This window comes from Vipera ursinii, assembly GCF_947247035.1.
Source record: "Vipera ursinii genome assembly, chromosome: 2".
Taxonomy (NCBI): domain Eukaryota; kingdom Metazoa; phylum Chordata; class Lepidosauria; order Squamata; family Viperidae; genus Vipera; species Vipera ursinii.
In genome coordinates, this window is record NC_139513.1 from 81,637,800 (window position 1) to 81,659,446 (window position 21,647).

The window sequence follows — 21,647 nt, forward strand, 5'->3', positions numbered from 1 at the left end:
TTGCCCAGGTTCGCCTGGTGCGCCAGTTGCGGCCCTATCTGGATCGGGAGGCCTTGTGTACGGTCACTCATGCGCTCGTGACCTCTCGCCTAGACTACTGTAACGCTCTCTACATGGGACTTCCCTTGAAGACTACTCGGAGGCTCCAACTGGTACAGAATGCGGCCGCGAGAGTTGTCTTGGGAGTTTCCCGGTACTCCCATGTTACACCTTTGCTCCGTGAGCTGCATTGGTTGCCAGTTGTCTTCCGGGTAAGGTTCAAGGTTTTGGTTATGATCTTTAAGTCCCTACATGGCATGGGTCCGCGATACCTCGAGGACCACCTGCTGCCGGCGTCGACTCCCCTCCGCCCTGTGCGCGCCCACAGAGAGGGCCTCCTCAGGGTGCCTCCTGTCAAGGAATGTCGACTGGTGGCCCCCAGGGGGAGGGCCTTCTCTGTGGGTGCTCCGGCGTTATGGAATCAACTGCCGGTCGAGCTCCGGATGGCATCAGACCTCCGATCCTTCCGTCGCGGGTTGAAGACCCATTTATTTGAACTAGCGGGTCTGGCCTGATGGGGGTACTTGGGTTTTTTATTGGTTTGTTTTAGTATTCTGGTTTTAACTTGGGCATTAATTTAATTATTTTTTAATGTTTGTATTGGTGTTTATATTTATGCCCTGTGAACCGCCCTGAGTCCCTTTGGGAGAAGGGCGGTATAAAAATCTCAATAAATTAAATTAAATTAAATTAAATCACTCACCAGATTTAAAGGCTTAGGCTTCATCTTCAAAACGATCATGAATTGGAAACTAGTTACAGTTTGTAAAAATGTAGTTCAACAGCCATGTGTCTAGATCAGGGCTGGGCAATTATAGTCCCTTTGAGACCTGTGGACTTCAACTCCCAGAATGCCTGACCTCATGCCGGCTCAGGAGTTCTGGGAGTTGAAGTCCACAGGTTGTAAAGGTCCACAGGTTGCCATAGTTATCCACCTCAGGTCTAGAAACTCAAGAGACCCCACACTTATAGATTAGATTTCAGACACCAAATAAACTTTATGTGCTTTCCTGGTGTTTGTCCAAACGATTTTCAGTAAAATCCTAAATTCAGTGAGGTTACTTCAGCCAACACTCCAAGCTAGATTATTTATGTTATTAGTTTTCCAATTTGAATTGTTTTGTACTTTATTTAGTTTATTATTAAGAGACTTCCATGTTGGTTTTGGACTACTCCAGCTGTTATGTCACAATCTGGATTCAACATCTGAGTTAATTTATTTCCATCTCATCTACAATGACCCCCCAAAGAATTAAAAATAGGCACCTTGCTTTGTCACCATAAAGACCTGCAGGGTTTGTAGGCAATCTGCTTTCTCATTGTTAGGAATGTGTCAGGCACCAGAGAAATCAGATGATCCAGGTAAATCAGATAAGTATAAAAATTCATTATAAGCTTAAGCTGTCTATAAGAATCTAAATTTTGTTCTTAGTTGCGAAGTCGTGCCTGACCCATCGTGACCCCATGGACAATGTTCCTCCAGGCCTTCCTGTCCTCTATTATCTTCTAGAGTCCATTTAGGCTCACGCCTACTGCTTCAGTGACTCCATCCAGCCACCTCATTCTCTGAGGTCCCATTCTTCTCTTGCCCTCAACCTTTCCCAGCATTAAGCTCTTCTCCAGTGAGTCCTTCCTTCTCATTAGGTAGCCAAAGTATTTGAGTTTCAACTTCAGGATCTGGCCTTCTAAAGAGCAGTCAGGATTGATCTCCTCTAGGACTGACCGGTTTGATCGCCTTGCAGTCCAAGGGACTCGCAGGAGTCTTCTCCAGCACCATAGTTCAAAGGCCTCAGTTCTTTGGCACTCAGCCTTTCTTATGGTCCAGCTTTCACTGCCATACATTGCAACTGGGAAGACCATAGCCTTGACTATACGCAGTTTTGTTGGCAGAGTGATGTCTCTGCTTTTTAGTGTGCTGTCTAGATTTGCAAAGGCTTTCCTCTCCAGGAGCAAGCGTCTTTTAATTTCTTGGCTGCAGTCCCCATCTGCGGTGATCTTGGAGCTCAGGAAAATAAAATCTGTGACTACCTCCATTTCTTCCTCATCTATTTGCCAGGAATTGAGAGGGCCGGATGCCATGATCTTGGTTTTTTTAATGTTAAGTTTCAACCCAACTTTTGCACTCTCCTTCTTCATCCACAACAAGAGCTCTTTAGTTCCTCTTCACTTTCTGCCATTAGAGTGGTATCATCTGCATATCTTAGGCTGTTGATATAGAATCTGAACTACTAATGGTCAAAGCAATTTGGCAGTAGATAAGGAATTCAAGGTGGGCTGGACTTAGATCTCTTGTGGACACAAAAGGACTCATGACTGATGATGCATTTGACCCCTCCCTCAGGATCAGCCTGGTCATCTCCTACAGGATGCCTGTTTCTCCCAGCTCCTGAGTATCAGGTGGCATATATTCATTTTTGGAGGTGAAAATTGGCTTGTTGGCCTTAGATATCCTTGTACTGCATGACCAGATTTTTCTTCCATACAGTTTCACTGAATATATCACATTTACCATATGGTTGTATGCAAAATGAAGCAATGACAGAACAAATATATGAACATCCAGGCTGCTTCATTTCTTTTTCCCTTAGCAACTGCTTCATGCACAAAGAGGTGCTAGCAATTTATTTTGAGGTTTCTTCCCTTTCATGGGAAGTGAAGAATGAGATTTCTGTTGCTCCACAGGTGTGTATCAGCTGCTCCTCCACAAACAACCATCAGCGTCTTGCTCCTGTTGTATCATTTAAAAAGTATTTCCCTTCCTTTTTTACTCTAGCTTCTGTGGCAAAATATATTACTGAGAAAATGCCAGATTGCTTTCTAAATGCAATCATGGCATATGTTTTTAACTGGGAATATTTGTAGGGCTCAATTGCTTGGCTTTATTCTACACGAGATATTTAAAAGATGTTCTGGAGGCGAGATCCATCCCTACCCTCTTGGTTTTCTGAAAGACCTTCAAAACCTGGTTGTGCAGACTGGCTTGGGGCCCTGATGGGGGCATTTCATGCTGGAAGTGGCTAACAGACTAAGAAGATCCCACCTCCATCCTACTCATGTACCGGTTCCCAGTTTAGCTAACTTCTGTTAATTTTAATTGTTTTAATATTTTTGTATTCTTGTTTTTATCTGTTGCAAGCCACCCAGACTCGCTCAATGGTGAGATGGGCAGCGTATAAATTTAATTGATTTATTAAATGAATGAGTGAGTGAGTGAGTGAGTGAGTGAATGACCAGAATGTTATCTGTCTCTGGTGAACTGCTTACTAACCCCATGACTGTAAACTTGGACCTGCATATATGCTGACTCTAAGTTGCAATACCAACTACAGTTGTCACAGGATGGAATAATAGCCTGCTTTTTAAGTACTGTATCAACCCACAAAAGAGATCTGCATTTTGTGGCCAGAAGCAAGTTTTCTTGGAAATGTTCACCATGTCATTAGTGGATTTCTTTCTTAATGTTATAAAAACCATGAAAGATAACGTTGGAGTAATAGAATTTTTAATATATTCTGATGTTGGCCAGCTGACAAAGTACACAGCTGCATCTCTCATTCCCTTCACTTCAAAATAGAAAACAAGCATGGTGAAATTTTGCTGCCCTTTCCTCAACTAATCTCACAGGATAACAATATTACCACTGGAAGGAACTAAGCGTTTCATCCAATTCTCAGGGAATCTCTTTACAGACTTTTCAGAGCCAGGTGGAATCCACATACAGTGAATTCCAACATTCCAGAAGACATATGCATCTTCCTTAAGAAACAAAGACCACTGAATATATGGTTGTATGTATAAACATTCGGCTTCATTAAACCCTCTCTCCATTTTGTTTTTTGAGAAGGTGAAACTTAAAGATTCACGACTTGCTTACCTGATTGGCATGGAAATTATTCAACCAGCGTTCAATATGGGTAGCATACCAGCCTGGTACTAGGCAACGGTTCTGTAAGGTCCGAAGCTTCTGAGAGGTTTCAGGTCCAGCTGTAATCACCTCGTGAAAGGTGTACTTCAGGGCAACTGGATCATCATGTGCCCGTTGATGCTATTAAGAAGAAGAAGAAGGGGGAAAAAACAATTTTTGAGAGCCCTCTGCTGAACACGAACAAGAGACATTCAAAGAAGCGGAGAGGAAACAAGAAAGAGGAAAGTGGAGGAAGGAGAGGAAGACACAAGCAGAGAAACAGGCAGCAATTAGGGAACACACAGGGCCACAGGAGATCTAGGAAAAAATTGAGGCACGACAATCTAGAAAGCTGAATTCTGACGGTAAAGGGAAATGGCTGCTTCAGAGAGCCCTGCAGACTGGTGAGCAGGCAGGAAGAGCTTCTCTAAAGACATCAGAGCTGCTGTTATTATGTTTAATATCTAAGTTGCCTTTCCACTAATGAGTAGTGCTTTAGGTCAAGAAGACAACACCAGCGTGGAGCAGCTTACCTGATACCAAGAGTAGGCCCGATCTGCAGGATTGATGAGGATGGTGATTATTTTTGCCTTGGAAAGCAGTGCAGCAGCCCGCCTTGGCGTGACTTCTGAATCAAAGTAATTGGCACTCTTCTCAAAATAGAAGTCAGAAGTAGTGTTGGAAGGAATGGGGAAAAACTCCATATACCTTAAAAAAAACAAAACCAGCAGCAGAAAGGGGAAAAAATAAGATTGGGTGAAGCAATGCAGAAATAGTTTCAGATTCTTCCTCAATGTCAATTGTTTCTGCCACTTTAAACAGAACAAGGATTAAGACACATCAAAGGTTTCTTTCCAGCCCCGAACTGTATTAGTCAAGACATTCATTAGAATGTAGCTGATTTTAGAACTTAAGCCTGAACAATCAATGAAGCATTCTTCTGGATCAAAGAATTAACAGACTGCAATTTATTACATTTATGGAAAAGATTAAGCATACGGCAAATGCAGCATGAACTAATGAAGACGAGACAAACAGCTGTTGACCACCATTCCTCCCAAGCAAAAAGATAGGAATAAATAGTACATTTTGAGAAAGGAGGGGGAAACGTTGCAACAAACATTAAAATCTTGTTTTCCTCATTCACACCTTAGCCCAGTAGAATTAACACATGTTTACAAGGCATCACTGCAGAAACCCGGTGTGGGAATCAGATAAAACCTCTGTAACGATTCTGTGTTTTAGGCTTACAGAGATGGTCGGCTGACAAAGTAGAAGAAGCAACCTGGCTCCTGCCTTTTGGAATATCTTACCCCTTGAGGTGAGACCTTCTGACCTTCCCCAAGAGCCTTAGGTTCTGCCAGATGGCTTGGGGTACCAATGGGGGATATCACACTGGAGGTTGTTGATTAATTAAGAGTCAATCCCACCACCCCCACCTCCTTCCCCCCCCCGTACATCTGGCTCCCTCCTTCCCCATCTAGTAACTATAATTTTACTTTGCTTGTACTTTAGTTTATTGTGTTAGGAATATTTACTTTTGATGATTTTAATATTTTCCGCTGTAAGCTGCCCAGAGCCGCTTCAAAATGAGATGGGCGGCAAATAAAAATTAATTAATTAATTAGACCTTAGAAGCTAAATATGTGTACTTCTTCCACAAATCTAAATCCAAAGGGGAGCTTGCTCCTTGCTTGCTAGATATCTGTTTGGTTTTCAGAACATTCCAGCAAAATAGATTAGAAGAATTACAGGCTGTTCCTTCATTCCTTTGCAGTGTCATTATGAGCCAAAATATAACTGGAAGGACAGCTCCTCATCCACCCACCCCAGCAGAAGAGTTGCTACAAAATGAAGCCTACCAGTCAATGCCCTTGTGGTAATTATGTCCATTGAAGAACTGGATCTCTTCAAAGGTCTCCGAGCTGGGATAGTTACTGCTCAGGTCAGGGTGCATCCCAAGGAAGAGATAGAGGGCAGTGGTACCTTTCAAGGAGGAAGAGAAGAAATGGGGCAGGGGGTCAAAGAGCTAAAAACTGCTTTTCCCGCCAACCTTCTGCCAGAATTTTACATTCTTGATCACTGTTTCTCAACCTCAACAATGTTAAGGTGTGTGGATTTCAGTTCCTGGCACTCTCTGGCCAGCATGCTGGATGGAGAATTCTGGGAGATAAAGTCCACAGACTTTAAGGTTGCTGAGGTTGAGAAACACAGATCTAGATTAGGGACAAGCATATCAAATATGTTCAGTCCCCAATAAAAAATGTTAAAAACCAATACTAACCCCAGTGCATTTCTTAATTATGGCATATATGATATTTTATCCTATTACATGAGTAGATGGCCTTTTAAACAGCTATCATCTCACAGACAAGAAAAAATATAGGTCTTTAACCTATATTTCCTATTTATTTCAGCCTTGTAGACGTAGCCTAAATATTATCAGATTTCCAATTATATTAAATGTTTTTGGCAGTTGCTTCGCCAACTCTGTGGATGAATTACATTGCTGTTGTAAAAAAGAACATCTCTCTCTAAAATGAATTCAGGCAAAAGGATAAGGTTATTTATTTATTTATTTTATCCCAGTTTCCTATATTGAACCACGAACACTTATGGGTAGTGACAAATGGCACCAACAATAACTGTTCAATGGCTCACAAATTTTACTTAACATTACTTGAAACAGCCAATTCTCCTTACCCTGACAATAAGCTGAAGACTATTAAACTGCTTATTCTAATACACCTTGAGATGATTTGTTAAGTTTTGGAGTAGTGGATTGTACAAGCTCAGTCAATTGTGGCTTAGTTCATATATTATGGTTTAAAATGATACTGTAATCTAAACATTGGGATAATATATTTAAGCATACAGCAGACATCAGCTACTACCATACCTGTCTTCTGAGGACCAATAATTAGCAGCTTGGGGAAACGGTCACAGGTCTTCTCTTTGGACCAAATGTCCTTGTGGCGCTTGTCCTCACAAGGATCCTAAAACATGACAACATGCTGGGAATCATCCAGGGCATCCAGGGGAACAGGGTTTTTTATAACCCAACTGTTCTTACTGAAAAGGCCTCTCAAAAGCCTTGGTGGAGCAGTGGGCTAATGCCTCCTTAAGTAACACCAGCTGCCTGCAATTAGTGCAGGTTCGAGTCCCACCAGGCTCAAGGTTGACTCAGCCTTCCATCCTTCCGAGGTAGGTAAAATGAGGACCCAGATTGTTGGGGGCAATAAGCTGAATTTGTAAAAAGGCCACTTGGGGGGCGGGGCAAAAGCCCTAATAAGCAGGCATATACATAGAATGAAGGCTATTGCTAAGCACATTGATTTGTGCTTCTTAGATTGTAAGCCGCCCTGAGTCTTCGGAGAAGGGTGGGATATAAATGGGATTAAAAACAAAAAAATTTCAAATACGGGTAGTCCTTGACTTACAACCATTCAGTCACTGTCTGAAGTTACAACAGCACAGAAAAAAGGGGCTTATGGTTGGTTTTCATCCTTATGACTGTTGTAGCATCCCCATGTGATCAAATTTTGGGCACTTGGCAACTGTATTTACGACAGTTGCACTGTCCTGGGCTCATGTGATCACCGACTGTAATCTTCCCAGCTGGCTTCCACCAAGCAAAGTCAATGGGAGAAGCCAGATTTGCTTAACAACCGCAGGATTCACTTAGCAACTGCAGTGAGACACTTGACAGTTGTGGTAAAAAAAGGCCGTAAGATCAGGGAAAACTCACTTGGCAACTGCCTTGCTTAGCCATAGAAATTTTGGGCTCAACTGTGGTTCTAAATTTTAAGTAAGGAAGGAAGGAAGATACCATCTTTTACTTCACCACTGTGCTGGGTCTGCTCCATGCTTTGGAAGCTATAATGTTTTTTTATGACTTTCCCCCTCTTAAAAAAAAACACATTTTTCAAAACCAGGCTCTCCCTTCTCCAGGGGACCAATATTGAGATCTAATTATCAGAATAATCTTTTTCTAATCAGATGTACAACTGAAAAGGGGTGACCAGATGAGATTTGTTGCTCATCGGATAGAAATAAGCAAATCTCCTGAATACTGTTGCGAGTCCCCAATCACTACACATTTCATAGAATGTTATTGCACATCTGCCACTCTTCCTGGGGGAGTATTAACTATCCTACTGGTCTACGACTGCAATTAACTGAATTGAATTGAGTATTATATAACAGGCAACTACTTGTCCAGATTTTCAAACTAAGAAACAGACAAAACAGTAAAAACACAGTGGAAATTTTGCAATGCAGGCCCAGGGAGGCAGTTAATGCACACCTGCCAAAGGGGGTCTTTTTCCTCAGAGAATATCTGGAAATACTTCTGTGCCAGCTGCACAGGTGGTAATGTCTGTAACTTCAAGTTAGTCCAGGAGTTCAGAAAACGGACCAAATGTCTAAAGGTGTACAAACCCAGACGGTCATTTCCATAATTGGAGAGGTGAGTCATAAAGATACTGATCTGTGCAAGGGAGGGAAGAAGAGAGGGGAGGAAAAAAAACCCCATAGATCAGAATAATTACCATAGTATTCAGGGATTTTTTGCAGTGAAATACCAAACATTTATTTGCAGATGAACAAAAAATGCATATGAACTAACTAAAAACCACAAAAATGCTTTCCTGCATTAAGGGCCATAATGTTTCAATCCACTAATACAGACATCCCTAAACCCCGGTCCGCAGCATGCCAGCAACTGGTCCACACAAGCAAACAAAGCCCCATTTTTGAGATGCAGGCAGCACACAAAACCACGCACTCTCCTGTCCGCAGAAAAACACCTCTCCACAGAACTGGTCCCTGGTGCCCAAAAGATTGGGGACCTCTTCACTAGCCAAACATCCCCCAAAAGTTTAAAAATCTAGACATGATGAAAAAAAGAATCTTTATATTTAGGATAACAAGTATACTATCTTTCAACAATACAAGGTATATCTTCTGTTAATTCACTTTAATTTTTTTAAAAAAGATTCTCCTTTATTATTTACCTACCATATTTTCTACAAAGAACAGTGCACCTGGGAGACATTTCTGCCTTCTTAAAAAGTATCCAAGCTGATCGGAACACCTTGTGGCAATACAGTAGTGGCCAAAATTGTGGAAACCTTTTGGGAAAAGTATACAGTAGAAATGCCACCTTTGGTTAAGTTTCCACCATTTTTTCTTCTAATTACTTTATAACTGTAGCTTTGTTCACTTAATAATACTATTTCACATCGCTTTCTGGGCAACCAGTCAACTCTCTGCACCATTACTTTAATTTTATTACGTTTTACAAGCTCACTAAATGAAAAAAAAAAAACAACCAACTTGATAGCGATCACATAATACCCTGACAAATGTCCTCCTCTCAGCTTCAGTACATGACATCAATAACTGAATCCTGTGATCTGATTGGCTCATTGCCAAAACAAGATGACACCTGATTGGCTCTCTAAACACTCATGCTTATTGGCTACGATCAGATGAAGGAAAGCTACCGATTATCAACCTAAGCAAGTTGTGCTTCCTTTTTCTGGTTATTTGGCTACAACGTTTCATAGAATACAGTACAGATAATTGAACAAACTTTGTTGCATTGCATTCTTGATTAAATTATCTTTCCATTGATATATAATTTTATGGTACTACTCCAAAAAAAGGGGGGGGTGTTATTAGCCATCAAACCTCAAAAATACACTTTTCCCAAAAGGTTTCCACAATTTTGGCCACTACTGTATATTAAGTGGATTAAATGCAGAGTCAAAGAGAGCTTTCATCTATTTTATTTTACTCCCAACTTCAATCAGTTTCTCCCAGTTTTAATTTCTGTTGATTTCAGGAAAAAAACACGTTTACTTGGCAGCACTCCTAATTGTACCCTTACTTAACTTATTTCACTGTGTCCATACCATGTAATAAACTTTGACCAGGGAATTATCGAAATGATATTACTGTTTATGGCTCTTAACTCTTATGCCTAAAGCCCTTTCAGCTTCTGAAATCATGTTTGAATCATATTTATCTATCCATTCATCCAAACGCACACACACAGTCTCTCTCCTACCTATACACAACACACAGTCTCTACTACCTATACACACACACATACATACTTTTCTGAAAGTTATTCAGCTCTAGAATTTATCAACTCCAGAAACTTTCAGTAGCGAATGGATCACTAACTTAATCATCGTGTTTATATCCCGCCTTTTTTGCTGCAAGGATTCAGTCTGTTGGTCCTTGAAGTAATACTTACGGGATTAAGGAGAACAGTAAGAAAAAGCTCGCCTCCATTGATGATTTTATCCAATTCACTCGAGCCACCTGGATATTCATTATAGAATATGGTATGTGTAAATAATCCACAAGTTTGCCTTGGGAGAACCTAGCAAAAAATGGGGCGAGGGGTCGGGAAGACAAGTAGCAAATTAAAAAAAATCTAAAATGCACTGCGCTTTCTTACAAATCCCAGATAAGCCATTCAAGGTGTCCTGACTTTGCTAAGAATGAGTTGCAGATATTGTGACCAATAATGCTTTATTATGCACTGCCATCTTCTATAACTATTGTATACTGCAACCTAGAACTAAGGAGAAATTTCCTGACAGAACAATTAATTGGTGGAACAACTTGCTTCCAGAAGTTGTAGATGCTCCAACACTGGAAGTTTTAAGAAGAAACTGAAGAACCATTTGTCTGAAATAGTATAGAGTTTCCTGCCTGAGCAAGGGGCTGGACTAGAACAGGGGTCTTCACACTTGGCCCTTTTATGACTTGTGGACTTCAACTGCCAGAATTCCTCAGCCAAGCACGCTGGCTGAGGAATTCTGGCAGTTGAAGTCCACAAGTCATAAAAGGGCCAAGTTTGAAGACCTCTGGACTAGAAGACCTCCAAAGTCCCTTCCAACTATGTTGTTCTCTCTCTCTCTCTCTCTCTCTCTCTCTCTCTCTCTCTCTCTCTCTCTCTCTCTCTCTCTCTCTCTCTCTCTCTCTCTCTCTCTCTCTCTCTCACACACACACACACACACACACACACAGATGCACAAACACACACACACAGCTTCAAGTCTATCAGCTCAAACCAAGGCAGACTGCCTGCCTATTTTAGTACCTCTCAACTTTAAACAAAAGAATAATTTCCAATCTGCTCCAGAAAACAACTAAGCCCCAATTGCAATCCCCACACTGGAGCAAGATAAGCTAAATGGAGAATCAGTGTTTCCTGGTATCTGATTTATGTCAAATGAATCAGACTAAACTATGCTTCATTACGCTTTAAAGGGAACATTAGGGTACAAAAAGCCTCTGACACTGGGGCTGATCATAAATACAAAACGTATTCCTTTTTTTTGTTTGTTTGTTTTAATCATTATTTATTTAATTTAAGGAAAACCAAAAAGTCTGTCTTTCTTGAAGTATCTTTCACCTGCTGAGGTTCTCCGTTTATGCATGACTTTTTTTAAGTTTCACTCCATATGTAAGAGGTGCTGAAACACTACTATGCTGAAAAACTGTTTTGTTTTATTTTGGCTTGATATAAGTCCTGTCGTGCTGGGTCTGCACGGTTTGCCTCCTTAACCTAATTTAGGATACCCTACGCAGAATGCTGATAAGTGGGAAGCAATGAAGAAAGTTCTATACCAGGGGTCGGCAACCTCGGCTCTTTTATGACTCGTGGACTTCAACTCCCAGAATTCATAGCTGGCTCAGGAATTCTGGGAGTTGAAGTCCACGAGTCATAAAAGAGCCGAGGTTGCCGACCCCTGTTCTATACTGTGCTCCTATTAGACTCTGTAGCAGTGGTCACTGGAAAAAGTAGGCACATAACTGAGATCGTTTGCTTCGCCTTGGCAAAGCCACTGCCTGTCATAGCCCGGCTCTGCCAAAAAAACTAAACGTACATGCTGAGACAAAGGGTACAATATGCATCTGGTGCATGCATTTGGGATGCAAACTTTGTTCCAGTCCCTTCTTTCCCGAGGGAGAAAAATCTCTTCCTATGTTTCATTTTATGCTTTTTCACGAATCAGAGAACAAAGGCAAAGTACACAGCAGCTGCTCCTTTCAAGCTGATTAGACTATCTCAGGAAAAAAGAAACAATCGCTGATGCCCATCAGAAACTTTCGTGAACAGTATGCAATCCATCATAACAACCAAGGCAAGGCCCTGGGGAAAGTTCACTAAAATGATTAGCTCTTTTTTGTTTAATAGGTTTTACTAGGAATTATTTAAAAGGCCAGGCACCTGGAAATTGTAAAGGATTCCTTAGGTCCTAGGATTATCTGCTCCAGCTATGTTTTTTTAAAGAAAATAAATGATAGTAAAAAATTATGGGTCTCTCTTTCTCTAACATAAAAGTTCAGATGATGTTCAAGTTGCAATTATAAAATTCTAAATGAAACTGACCGTGTAACTAAATAAAAGTCTTCCTTTAAAATAAACCATATTAAAAATATCCAAAGCATGTTCTTGACATTATATAAAATTTCTAACACATGTAATTAGTTAATTTTCTTAAAACAGATATATACTACTCAGAATTCAAGAGTGTATTAATAGTTTTGTAATAGAATTTTATTGAATAAGTAATATGAAAGGCTCCAAATATTTAATTTAATTTAATTTAATAATATTTCTATACCGCCCTTCTCCCGAAGGACTCACTTTATACTTTTCCCTTCTTACAAGGTAAGCTTTCCTGCCTCTTAACTATGCCATTTTCTAATTAAAACTTAAGTTACAAACTTCTTGGAATCTGGATTATCCTGAATACCCTTCCCCCTCCCATTTCTTTATCGAGAGACTTGTTACAATGCATGCCACTTCCTGTACTTATTACCTACTATTCCTTAATGCAATATTATCTTCTTTGCTTTTCATAAGGTATTTATTAGCATTATTCAAAATTCAGAACTAACTGAAACAGAATCATCAGCCAATATCATACTATAAATATGACTTTGTTCATAATAAAGACAATTTTCTAGATGTAATTCTGGACAAACAAGCATTTTAAACCTGTATGAAGCTTCAATCTGTTAAAAATCCCTAACCTTCAAGTTGGTGCTCTTAACTTACTGAAGATATTCATCTGGTTCATATCCTCAGTACAGATATTCCTTGACTTACGACAGTTCGTTTAGCGATTGTTTGAAGTAATGAAGGCACTGAAAAAGTGACTTAGGACCATTTTTCACACTTACAACCTTTACAGTATCCCCTTGTTCTTGCAATCAAAAGTCAGGTGCTTGCTAATGGATTCATATCAGACATACAGTTGCAGTGTCCTGAGATCAGGTGATCACTTTTTGCAACTTTCTAACAAGCAAAGTCAAAGGAGAAGCCAGATACACCTTAACAAGTATGTTAGTAATTTAACAATTGCAGTGATTCACTTAACAACTATGGCCAGAAAGGTCGTAAAATGGGGCAAAACTCCCTTAAGCAATGTCTCACTTAGCAAAAGAAATTTTGGGTTCAATTGTGGTTAAGTCAAGGACAACCTGTAATAGAAAGGTTTTCAGGGGTATAGTGAACGGTATTGTTGTAAAATAGACTTATTTGTTCTTTTTGCCTCATCTCCTGCCTTTAATTTCTTTTGCTTGCTATTTTTTTTTATTTTTTACCTCTCTGTTGTGCTTTGGGAATCGCATGATGGGCAAATATGTACCTATGTAAATAAGAAATGATCAGCGTCTCTGCCTTAAAATGTGTTTGGAAGCTACAGACAAGAGGATGTGTTAAAAAAAGGTTGAAAATGAATCCAGACAATATGGTAATCATTCTTGTGATGAATGCCAACTTTTTAGAAGAAATACATCTCCGTTCAACCAGAAAACCTCTGTAATTCCTTCTGATTAGGTAAAAACCTTGGCCACAACCTGGCCCTGGTACTTATTTTTCTGAAAAGCAATTAAAAGCTGTTGACAGAAATGTTGTTTTCCAATTGCAGCTCCCCCTCCCACTGCCCACACCAGTTGTAAAGGACAGAATGTTCTACATCAGTCCCAACTGCCCTAGTGTTTGATTTCTACACTGCAGTTCACTCTACGTGAGGGTGCCTTTGTTGAAGCCCTCAGAAGCAGCAACTTGGTAGCACGCAGCTGTCCACCTTGCATCAAGTGTTAGAAACAGATGCATATTCAGCTAATTTTGTGCCAGTTACATGTGGCTGCCAATTTGCTTTTAGGCATAATTCCAGAAAATAATTTTTATTCTTTAAGGACCTACATGACCTGGGACATGAACGCTTTGAGAACTGCCTTTCCTAGAGGAGTCTAACTGTTGCATCCTTGTACAGGGTCTCACAACAAAGGCCTGTTGGAAAATTCTGTCCAAGAATTCAATAAAGAATGATCAAATCTCTTTTTTTAATTTGGTCATTGACTGACAGCTGGGTTAAAAGGGAAAAAAATCATGTACTCTACTTTAAACCTACATGGCATGGGTCCGGAATACCTCGGGGACCACCTGCTGCCGGCGTCAACTCCCCTCCGCCCTGTGCGTTCCCACAGAGAGGGCCTCCTCAGGGTGCCTCCAGTCAGAGAATGCCGGCTGGTGGCCCCCAGGGGGAGGGCCTTCTCTGTGGGCGCCCCGGCTTTGTGGAATCAACTGCCGGTGGAGCTCCGGATGGCACCGGATCTCAGCTCCTTCCGGCGCGGGTTAAAGACCCACCTGTTTGAACAAGCTGGCCTGGCCTGATGGGGAGTTAATTTGGGTTTTAAATATTTGTATATTTTATTGTTTTATCTTGGGCATTAATTTAATTCTATTTTAACTTTTGTAGTTTTGTATTTTTATCATATGCCCTGTTCACCGCCCTGAGTCCCTTGGGAGAAGGGCGGTATAAAAATTTAATAAAAACTAAACTAACTAAACTAAACCGTATTCAGAAATAGTATCTGTGTAGGTTGATGAATATATATATAAACTAATAACTAATGATTGTGAACTTTAACTGTGGGTCTCAGACAAATTCTTTTTATGAAATCAGGAATACATAATATTGAAATCCAAATGTACGCAGATTTATTATTTGATATGATTTGGGTTCATTATTTTTTATTTTTAACTAATATATTTTTCCCTTCATGGATTACTGCCTTGTCGTGGCGAAGGGGCTTGCGTAAGTCAATGAAGCTATGAGCTATGCCGTGCAGGGCCACCCAAGACGGACAGGTCATAGCAGAGAGTTCTGACAAAATGTGATCCACTGGAGAAGCAAATGGCAACCCACTCCAGTATCTTTGCCATGAAAACCTTATAAGGTAAAGGTAAAGGTTCCCCCGCACATGCGTGCTAGTCGTTTCCGACCCTAGGGGCCGGTGCTCATCTCCGTTTCAAAGCCGAAGAGCCAGCGCTTGTCTGAGGACGTCTCCGTGGTCATGTGGCCGGCATGACTAGACACCAAAGGCGCACGGAGTGGTCCCTATTTTTCTACTCGCGTTTTTACGTGCTTTCGAACTGCTAGGTTGGCAGAAGCTGGGACGAGTAACAGGCGCTCACTCTGTTACGCGGCACTCGGGATTCGACCCGCCAAACTGCCAACCTTCTGATCGACAAGCTCAGCGTCCTAACACACTGAGCCACCGCGTCCCTCTGAAAACCCTATGGACAGTACCAAAAGGCAATAAGATATGACGCTGGAAGATGAGCCCCTCAGGTCGGAAGGCGTCCAATATTTATTTATTTTTATTACATTTATATCCCACCCTTCTCCGAAGACTCAGGGCGGCTTACAGGCTTAGCAGTAATATGCTACTGGAGAAGAGCAGAGGGCTAGTACTAGTAGCGCCAGAAAGAATGAAGCGACTGGGCCAAAGCCGAAAGGACACTCAGCTGTGGATGTATCTGGTGGTGAAAGGAAAGTCCGATGCTGTAAAGATTTTTTTCTCCATAGGAACCTGGAATGTAAGATCCATGAATCAAGAAAAGCTGGACGTGGTCAAACAAGAGATGACAAGATTGAACATCGACATCTTAGGTATCAGCAAACTAAAATGGACAGGAATGGGTGAATTTAATTCAGATGACCATCAGGTATACTACTGCGGGCAAGAATCCCTCAGAAGAAATGGAGTAGCCTTCATAGTCAATACAAGAGTAGGAAAAGCAATACAGGGATACAATCCTCAAAATGACAGAATGATCTCAGTTCGAATCCAAGGCAAACCATTCAATATCACAGTAGTCCACGTCTATGCCTCAACCACCAATACTGAAGAGGATGAAATTGACCGGTTCTATGAAACCCTACAGCACCTTATAGAACTAACACCAAAAAATGATGTCCTTATCATCATGGGGGATTGGAATGCTAAAGTAGGAAGCCAAAAGATAACCGGAATAACAGGCAAGTTTGGCCTTGGACTACAAAATGAAGCAGGGCACAGGCTGATAGAATTTTGTCAACAGAATACGATGGTCATAGCAAACACTCTTTTCCAACAACCCAAGAGATGGCTCTACACATGGACATCACCAGACAGTCAACACAGAAATCAGATTGACTATATGCTCTGCAGACAAAGATGGAGAAGCTCTATACAGTCAGTAAAAACAAGACCAGGAGCTGACTGTGGCTCAGACCATGAGCTTCTCATTGCAAAGTTTAGGCTTAAACTGAAGAAAGTAGGGAAAAGCACTAGGCCACTCAGGTATGAATTAAATCATATCCCTGTTGAATATACAGTAGAGGTGACAAATAGATTTAAGGAATTAGATCTGATAGACAGAGTGCCTGAAGAACTATGGACAGAGGTTCGCAACACTGTACAACAGGTAGCAACCAAAACCATCCCAAAGAAAAAGAAATGCAAGAAAGTAAAATGGTTGTCTGAGGAAGCTTTGCAAATAACTGAGGAAAGGAGGCAAGCGAAAGGCAAGGGAGAAAAAGAAAGATACGCCCAATTGAATGCAGAATTCCAGAGAATACCTAGAAGAGATAAGAATGCCTTCTTAAATGAACAGTGCAAAGAAAATTGGAGAGATGAAGTGAATGTTTCATGCAAAAATGGGCATGATAAAGGACCAAAATGGCAGGGACCTAACAGAGGCAGAAGAGATTAAGAAGAGGTGGCAAAATTACACAGAAGAACTATACAAGAATGAGCTTAATGTCCCTGATAATCACAATGAGGTGGTCACTGACCTCGAGCCAGACATCCTAGAATGTGAAGTGAAGTGGGCTTTAGAAAAGCTGAGCAACAACAAAGCTAGTGGAGGTGACAGTATTCCAGCTGAGCTATTCAAAATCTTAAAAGACGATGCAATAAAAGTGCTACACTCAATTTGCCAGCAAATTTGGAAAACTCAACAGTGGCCACAGGATTGGAAAAGATCAGTTTACATTCCAATTCCAAAGAAAGGCAGTGCCAAAGAATGTTCAAACTATCACACCATTGCACTCATTTCACTTGCTAGTAAAGTTATGCTTAAAATCCTATATGCTAGACTCCAGCAGTATATGGATTGAGAACTACCAGAAGTACAGGCAGAATTTCAAAGAGGCAGAGGAACTAGAGATCAAATTGCCAACATACGATGGATCATGGAGAAAGCTAGAGAGTTCCAGAAAAACATCTACTTCTGCTTCATTGACTATGCTAAAGTTTTTGATTGTGTGGATCATAACAAACTGTGGCAAGTTCTTAAAGAGATGGGAGTACCAGACCATCTTATTTGTCTCTTGAGAAACCTATATGCGGGTCAAGAAGCAACAGTGAGAACTGTATATGGAACCACTGATTGGTTCAAAATTGGGAAAGGAGTCCGGCAAGGCTGTATACTGTCGCCCTGCCTATTTAACTTATATGCAGAGCACATCATGAGAAAGGCAGGGCTAGATGAATCAAAAGTTGGAATTAAGATTGCTGGAAGAAATATCAACAACCTAAGATATGCAGATAATACCACACTAATGGCAGAAAGTGAAGAGGAACTAAAGAGCCTCTTGTTGCGGGTGAAGAAGGAAAGTGCAAAACTTGGGTTGAAACTTAACATTAAGAAAACCAAGATCATGGCATCCGACCCTCTCAATTCCTGGCAAATAGATGGGGAAGAAATGGAGGTAGTGACAGATTTTATTTTCCTGGGCTCCAAGATGACTAAAGATGGGGACTGTAGCCAAGAAATTAAAAGATGCTTGCTCCTCGGGAGGAAAGCCATGGCAAATCTAGACAGCACACTAAAAAGCAGAGACATCACCCTGTCAACAAAAGTGCATATAGTCAAGGCTATGGTCTTCCCAGTTGCAATGTATGGCAGTGAAAGTTGGACCATAAAAAAGGCTGAGCGCAAAAGAATTGAGGCCTTTGAACTATGGTGCTGGAGAAGACTCCTGCGAGTCCCTTGGACTGCAAGGCGATCAAACCGGTCAGTCGTAGAGGAGATCAACCCTGACTGCTCTTTAGAAGGCCCTATCCTGAAGCTAAAACTCACTTTGGCTACCTAATGAGAAGGAAGGACTCACTGGAGAAGAGCCTAATGCTGGGAAAGATTGAGGGCAAGAGAAGAAGGAGACGACAGAGAATGAGGTGGCTGGATGGAGTCACTGAAGCAGTAAGCGTGAGCTTAAATGGTCTCCAGAAGATGGTAGAGGACAGGAAGGCCTGGAGGAACGTTGTCCATAGGGTCGCGATGGGTTGGACATGACTTCGCAGCTAACAACACAACAATATATTTTTATTATATGATTATGAAACACAAATGGTACATTATGTTGGTATTTATACAGTATGGACTAGAGATTAGTGCTGATGATTTAGGTAATTTAAACCTTTAAAGGTAGAGGAAAAAAGTGTGTCAATATTAACATACTATTAATATTAACATGTTTTCTAAAAAGTTAATATTAATAAGGATAAAATTGCTTAATTTTTACATCTAGAGCTGACTGTAGCATTGATGAATAACTGCAAAATTCATTAAATTGATTGTTATGGTATATAATAAAGATTTTGCAGGAGGTGACCAGGCTGAGCCTGGAGGCGTCAAATGCGTCATAAGTCACAAATCTCTGTGCGCCCACAAGAGATCCACGTCCAGCCTATCTTGGATGCCTTTATCTCCTTCTCATTTCCCTTGACTGCTAGTTGGTGAGTTTCTTCTTGTAGAGCTTAAGCTTGAAATAAATCTTTATAGTCATTTGAACTGCCTGAATCTCCTGATTTCCCCTTTGCTTGACAGATTTCTATTTTAAGCTTAACACAAGGATTCCACAGTATTATTACTTAATATTGTTTATGCTTATTAAAAAAGTACCAAGAAAAAATAAGTTTAAAAAAACCCAAACTCTTTTCTAACTTTCCCCTTCTTCATACTTTGACCAATTTGTGAAATAAAGGGTTTATTCCTCCTTCTTCTTTTTTAGTATTCTATAAAACAATTTTGGGGGGAAAACAAGCTCTATGCATTCATTGCTCTACCAGAAAGAATGAATGAAGTTAATAGATAGTTATGTTCTCTACTGACCATGATTCCACTGTGAATAAATCCTCTTCGGTAGCGGGCTGGTTTGAGATGAGGATATTCTTCGGTGCTTGTTACTTTGATCCCCCACACCTGTTTCCAGGCCTCATAAAGTTGCACATGCACTGGGTACACCCCTGAATGATGGGGGGCCACTGCATATCCCATATCTGTGGGGATACCATGTTCCTAAGAGAAATAAAGGCATACATAGCTGTTATCCTCTAGTGCTAACAGGAATTTTAATGAAATAATTACACTGCAAGTAACAGACATTCATTTTATTTAACTTAGTCTACACAATCCAAATGGAATTCTAGTTTAAGATATAGTTCAAAGTGAATTTTTTGCTCTCGCTGAATTAGTCATAACAGGAAGTGGATTGAGTAACTAGCATTACATAAGCCTTATTGTTTCCTGTTTTTCTGCAGGCGTTTATGCCCAATTTAAAGCCGGTTTTGTACAGAACCAGCCTAATGATTTTTAATCATCATGCTTCACAGTTTTTCAGGAGATAGTTAAGTGAACAAATACTAAATTTCTACCTTGCTGAACTGAAAAATATTCTACTTCATATCTGAACAATTCTTTTATGGAAATGAAGAAATACTCTCAAAAACACATTTGAATAAGCAGCAGTTTAAAAAACCCAATGTTGTAGACAGAATATGAATAATTGCTAAGCAATAATTCAAAGTATTGGATTACACTGTGTGTATTCCTCCCTTACTGACCACTTGTTCAGCAACTGTTCAAACTTGCGACAATGCTGAACAAGTTGTAGTTACAATCAGTCCTCAAAGTTATGGTGTCACAAGATCACAATCTGGGCACTTGGCAACCAGCTCACGCATGATCGTTGCAACATCCCATGGTCACATGATTGCCATTTGCGACCTTCCTTGCTGACTTCCCATGAATAGGGAAGCCAGTGGTAAAGTTGCAAGTCGCTCTGGTAAATCCCCCCATCTTCCTGTGCTCCTTCCACGCCAGCCATCTCCCCGGTCTTCCTGCACTTGCACTCCTTACCCCTGGCCCTCCTGCACTCACACTATCCACCCCCAGGCTTTCTTGTACTAATGTGTGGCCTTGCACTGGGCTTTACCTCACCTCCAACTCTCATGTACCCTCCCACCTACACCCCCCCCCTGTCCCACAGCAACCTGTGCTCCTTATCTGGAAGTGCCATCACTTCCCATTTAACGACCTGCATCTCTTGGGATAAGAACAGCAATAGGGATTGTTGTCTCTCTCCAGGTGATGTGGTTACTTGACATCATGCTTCATAACTGCGTCACTTAGCAACAGCAATCCCAATCGCCATTGTAACCCAAGGAAAATTTGTAGCTTAAGAAGTGCTTTCTGCAAAATTACAATATTATGCTTTGTTTTCCTCTCCCTTTTAACTGAGCTTTTGTTAATTAATGTAAAAGTGTGAATAACACTTCCAAAACTTCATACCCCTAAGAAGTATTTTACAGGCTCTTTTTGAAAAGAAAGTAATTTCACAAGGTCAGGTAAGTACTGTGCTGAAAGATGTTGGGAATTACCTAGCAAAAGCGCTGGAATTAAAAACTGACTGAATAACCTGGGTTCAGGATATTTTTCAATTGAAAGTAGTACAGTAATATTTTAACATACACCTCCTAATGTCAGGCCCAAGCCCAGAGACAAGACAGTGAGATCCTATCAAGTTCAACCCTTTATTTGCACACCTGCAGTGGACAGATTCTTGCCAAATTAAAGCTATAACTTTCTAAACTACTAGATATATCTCCTGAGAGATTCTAGCGAGCGGTTGCCCTGAATCTCTTCCTTACTCTCCCCTCCAGCTTTGGATCATGCAGTCTCTTCATCTGGGCCTCTCTGGGAAAGCTCTCAGTTGGCCCAATCCTCCCACTCTGCTGCTACAGGTGCACATTCCAACACATCTGCATCTGGATGTGATGGAGCAGCATGAATATGCTTAATGTTAAAAATTAGAACAGGAAAAAAAGACAACAGTACACTAGGAAATATTTGGGGAGCACTAGGAACAAATCACTACTAAACTAGAAAAAAAATGCTAGTGTGGAACTGAGTCAACTTTGAGATACTATTTGTCTCTGTATGTCCTTACTAGGAAAAAGAACGTTCCAGGCAACCACTGCATTTTAGAGCAATGTTGAGAGCTCACATGCAACACAACCATCAGTGTGGTTCTGGGGAGATTAAATTTTGGAGAGA

The 21,647-nt window shown here is 40.8% G+C and overlaps 1 protein-coding gene across 1 annotated transcript in view; it reads right to left on the bottom strand.

Moving 5' to 3' along the window:
* Window positions 1-21,647, bottom strand: part of NDST1 (N-deacetylase and N-sulfotransferase 1) — a gene marked incomplete at its 5' end in the record, with an annotated part of 46,061 nt that overhangs the window by 13,949 nt on the left and 10,465 nt on the right. The window contains 7 exons of the mRNA XM_083356156.1: window positions 3,914-4,084; window positions 4,477-4,651; window positions 5,806-5,929; window positions 6,843-6,939; window positions 8,250-8,432; window positions 10,209-10,337; window positions 19,425-19,610. Coding sequence (XP_083212282.1) covers window positions 3,914-4,084; window positions 4,477-4,651; window positions 5,806-5,929; window positions 6,843-6,939; window positions 8,250-8,432; window positions 10,209-10,337; window positions 19,425-19,610 — 1,065 coding nt within the window. The remainder of the gene's footprint in view (window positions 1-3,913; window positions 4,085-4,476; window positions 4,652-5,805; window positions 5,930-6,842; window positions 6,940-8,249; window positions 8,433-10,208; window positions 10,338-19,424; window positions 19,611-21,647) is intronic.